General features: G+C 44.8%; 1 protein-coding gene across 1 annotated transcript; it reads right to left on the bottom strand.

The window, feature by feature from the left end:
* Window positions 1-237: 237 nt before the first annotated feature.
* On the bottom strand, window positions 238-1,004 carry RHOH (ras homolog family member H). Its single transcript, XM_010295263.1, has one exon. It carries the CDS (start codon window positions 980-982, stop codon window positions 407-409), a length of 576 nt encoding a protein of 191 aa, XP_010293565.1. The 5' UTR covers window positions 983-1,004; the 3' UTR covers window positions 238-406.
* Between the last annotated feature and the right edge of the window lie 2,755 nt (window positions 1,005-3,759).

Below are 3,759 nucleotides of genomic sequence, written 5' to 3'. Positions count from 1 at the left end.
TTCTCAAAGTAAAAAAAAACTCCACATAGACGGACATGTCAAGAGGTGGGGGTTGATCCAGGCAGAAGTTTGTCATCAAATAAATGCAGGCAAACCAAAACCAACAAAATCAGCACAGCTGTTATCTGCAGATCTCCAGGCTAGGCCTGCTCCAGTCCAGGCTAGCAAAGTCCAAACACAGGCTTGTGAATAACGGTATGTACCTGCACCTTTCATTTTTTAAGATAGTGCCCCTGTGTGTTGAGGGGGAGCAGATCAGATTGCTTGCACATCTGTCTCACTAGGGGCACCTGCACGGTGGTCCTGCTGGGAGTCCTCCTTTGATTCACCTCCCATCCTCTCTGCCACAGTATCTTTGTGCGAAGACAGAAAGAACGAACGCGGGCAAACCCACTGCTGACAGTCCTCAAAAGATCTTGCACTCGTTAATGGAGAAGAGCTTCCGCCTGTTCTGCCTCTTGGCTTGGTTGACTGCTGTCCGCACAGCATACTCAAATACCTGCTGCACCCCTCGGTTGCTGAGGGCAGAGCACTCCAGGTAGCCTTTGGCTCGCACGTCCTGGGCAAGCCGCTTCCCATCTACAGGGCTGATGCAAGAGGAACGGTAGGGCCCCGTGTCGCGCTGGTCAGTCTGAGTAGCCACTACCAAAACAGGGATGCGGGGCAAATGGCTGCGGATCTCACCGATCCATTTGTTCCTAAGGTTCAGAAAGGAATTGTGGTTTGCCACCGAGTAGCACATCAATACCACATCTGCCTGTTGGTATGAGAGGGGGCGAATGCCTTTGAAGGCATCGCTGCCAGATGTGTCCCAAAGACCTAGGCTAATTTGTACGCCATCCATGAAGACATCCACTCCGGTATTTTCATATACGGTGGGTCTGTAGTCATCTGGAAAAGTCTCAGAGGTGAAACGTACCAAGAGAGATGTTTTCCCCACCGCAGAGTCTCCCACCAGGACACACTTGATTGAATCCAGCATTTTATTAACGTCCAGGACCAAGAGCACCGTCTTGGTGCGGGAGTGGGATGGAGAGATGCAGTGGTCTCAGAGGCTTCCTAGATAACTTCCATTTGGTGAGGAACCATACAAATCTTTCTACTTCTCAACACTTGATTGTGTCACTTGAGTCTAAAATCCCCTTTTCTCCCACATGGCTCTGTGGTGCTGTCGGTTTTAATTCTTCAATGAGTGAAATGATGTTTCTGGAAGAGTAAAAACAAAATGTAACATTCATAACTCACAGAGAACAGATAAAGATAAAGACACCTGGACATGTCTTTGGACAGCCATGGGGACTAGCCCACATCAAGGATGCTGAACCTTGCCATTCCCTCCCAGCCGCTGTGTGTGCGAAAACCATTCATGTAAAAAACCTTCTTGCTGCTCCATGGTGGCTAACAGTCCTATCACCTCTGCCATTCTCCACTGAGATCAACTATTTTTGCCCTCCAATTTTCTAAAAAACTAATAAAATCAATTTAACTTTGGTATAACTGCTACTAACCTGCTTTTAGTGACACGTTTCCTGCCTCTGACTTTCACCGAGACTGCCAAAATCCCGAATCCCTCTTAAATGATCAGTTCAGATTCTCTTGAAAATGTACCCATGCTCTCTAGAGGTAGTCAAGAGAAAAAAAGCCCTTCACGAACCAATCTGACGATTTAAGCAATCGTATAACGAACAGTAACACAGAACCACTTGTGACAATGAGGAAGCAAAGATTTCAGTGTGACTCTTGAGTGATGTGAACCTTAACGTTTTTCAAAAGCCATGTAAGATTCAGAGCAAAGATACAAAAAAGTTCTAAATTTTTCTTACAAATCATTTTCAACAAGCAAGAAGCACAAGCCAAAGAAAGCCACACCACCAGTGCTGCCCCAGACAAGCAATTTCATTTGAAGGGGATACAGCTGCCTTGACATTTACTCTATTGTAAAACTGAACTGAGAGTACCTCTTCAGAGTATGTAATTACTTTTGAGCTCCTGCCAGCATTCAGTCAAATTTTCCTATTTTGAAAGCGTTTGCCTGTTCCCCACTAGCTGTGTGCAAGATTCACTGCTCACACAGGGCGACACACAAGATGCTATGAAAAATCACTAACTGTAAAACTGAAGGCAAATTAGTTCTGCTCAACAAAAGTAATTTAAAAAGTATCACTGCATAATTTCAAAATGTCCTGTGTACGTTACACAAATAATATACTTCTGCCTCCTTCATATACGAAGAGAGAATTCACAGCGTAAGGTTATTTGCAGAGAAAGGAATGATGGCCACAAAAAGCATGTATTCTATGTCACGGTAAGGCTCTCCAGTTTCACTACCCTAGTACCCCCTTCCATCACCACCCCACCTCCCAGTTGCTAGTACACTCAATGCTTTGGCTTACTCCACAAAGGGGAAAAACAAAGGAAAAGAAGAGAAAAGCGCTAGATGAGTATAGAGAGAACACTTTACAGGCACAGACAGCTGCTACGGGCAATGCCTGCTTTCATTTTGTCGTGAGGCAGTGCCCTCCCTCCTCTCGTGCTGCCGGCACGCCCGCATCACTCCCACCTGATGCACTGGATGAAAAAAGATGTGTCAACGGCTCGGCTGGCGCACGTTGTTTTACAGAAGCGGCCCCAAGCCTGCGGGGCAGTCCTCATGTGTCCTCACCGGAGTCACGGGTATCTAGAGGAGTCATTGCAACAGACGGCGCTTCCTGGTCTGCTGGCGCGACCGCGCTCTCGCCATCTCGGCTCACTTCTAGGAAGTGGGATGGAGGCCGAGGCCGCTTCACGGCATTTTCCATTTTCCACTTTCCCTGGCTGCCGGGAAATGAGCTGCTCCATGAACTTAAGTTTTCTTGGCAGCAGCTGGAAATTTGCTTTTAAAGGTTCAGTAGGTCTAACTTCACTCTCTCGCCTTCTACATTCCCCAAACAAGCTCTCAAGGGAATTAAGCAAGACAGTTACGAAATACACCTATGAAAGATTTGAAAGCTATATGCAGGATACACAGTCCAATTACTTAAATATGTCATCATCTTTCCTTCAGGGTATTCTACTTCAAAATTGTGTCAGCATTACAGCTTGAAAACAAAACAATACACCACAAGCCAGTAGCATTTGATTCAGAGAAAGCTGTGTGCTCCGAGGAGAGGGTTAGCATGTACCAAGTCTCCTTTTCAGAACAAACATTTCTTTAGCGCCAGTAGTCCTTAATGCCTTCAGGCTCATTATCTCATGTATATTTGAATATGGGGGAAAATAAGGATGTCCGAAGCATGGCTTTTGCTATTTCATAAATGCCAGAACAGAGAAAGAGAGATAAAAGGATTGTTCTGCTATTCAGCTTGTTGATAACCAGGTCTGATTATGCTGGCTGTTTTGAAAGTATATAAATTATTAAAGACTAAAAAAAGATATTAAGGGGTAGTGAATATGGCTAGTTGACACACACAATAACAAAAGCTAAAGTATCCCACCATGACAGTGCAGAGATGTTTTCAAAGCAAATTATATTGTTCTACAATCCATCGATGAATAAAAATGCACAGTGCAGAACAAGGTCCATATCCTGATCCTGCAGACAGATTGCCACCCGTGGTCCCAAGCTTGCTTTTGCTCACAACCATTTGGAGTTCACTTTGCTCTATATATAGTTGGGACTACATATGTGCATGTTAAAGATATATTTTAAATTATGCACATAGCCCGTCCTTGATGCAGCCTCAGGGTAAAAGCAGTACTAGTGTATTAAAATAATTACAC

This window comes from Phaethon lepturus, unplaced genomic scaffold (assembly GCF_000687285.1).
Source record: "Phaethon lepturus isolate BGI_N335 unplaced genomic scaffold, ASM68728v1 scaffold15179, whole genome shotgun sequence".
NCBI classification, from domain to species: Eukaryota; Metazoa; Chordata; class Aves; order Phaethontiformes; family Phaethontidae; genus Phaethon; species Phaethon lepturus.
The sequence above is the reverse complement of the archived record's forward strand: the minus strand, read 5'-3'. Positions and strand labels throughout refer to the sequence as shown.

Bases quoted from the DNA above. Each gene is read 5' to 3' on its own strand.
- RHOH (XM_010295263.1), bottom strand. From the start codon at position 982: ATGCTGGATTCAATCAAGTGTGTCCTGGTGGGAGACTCTGCGGTGGGG.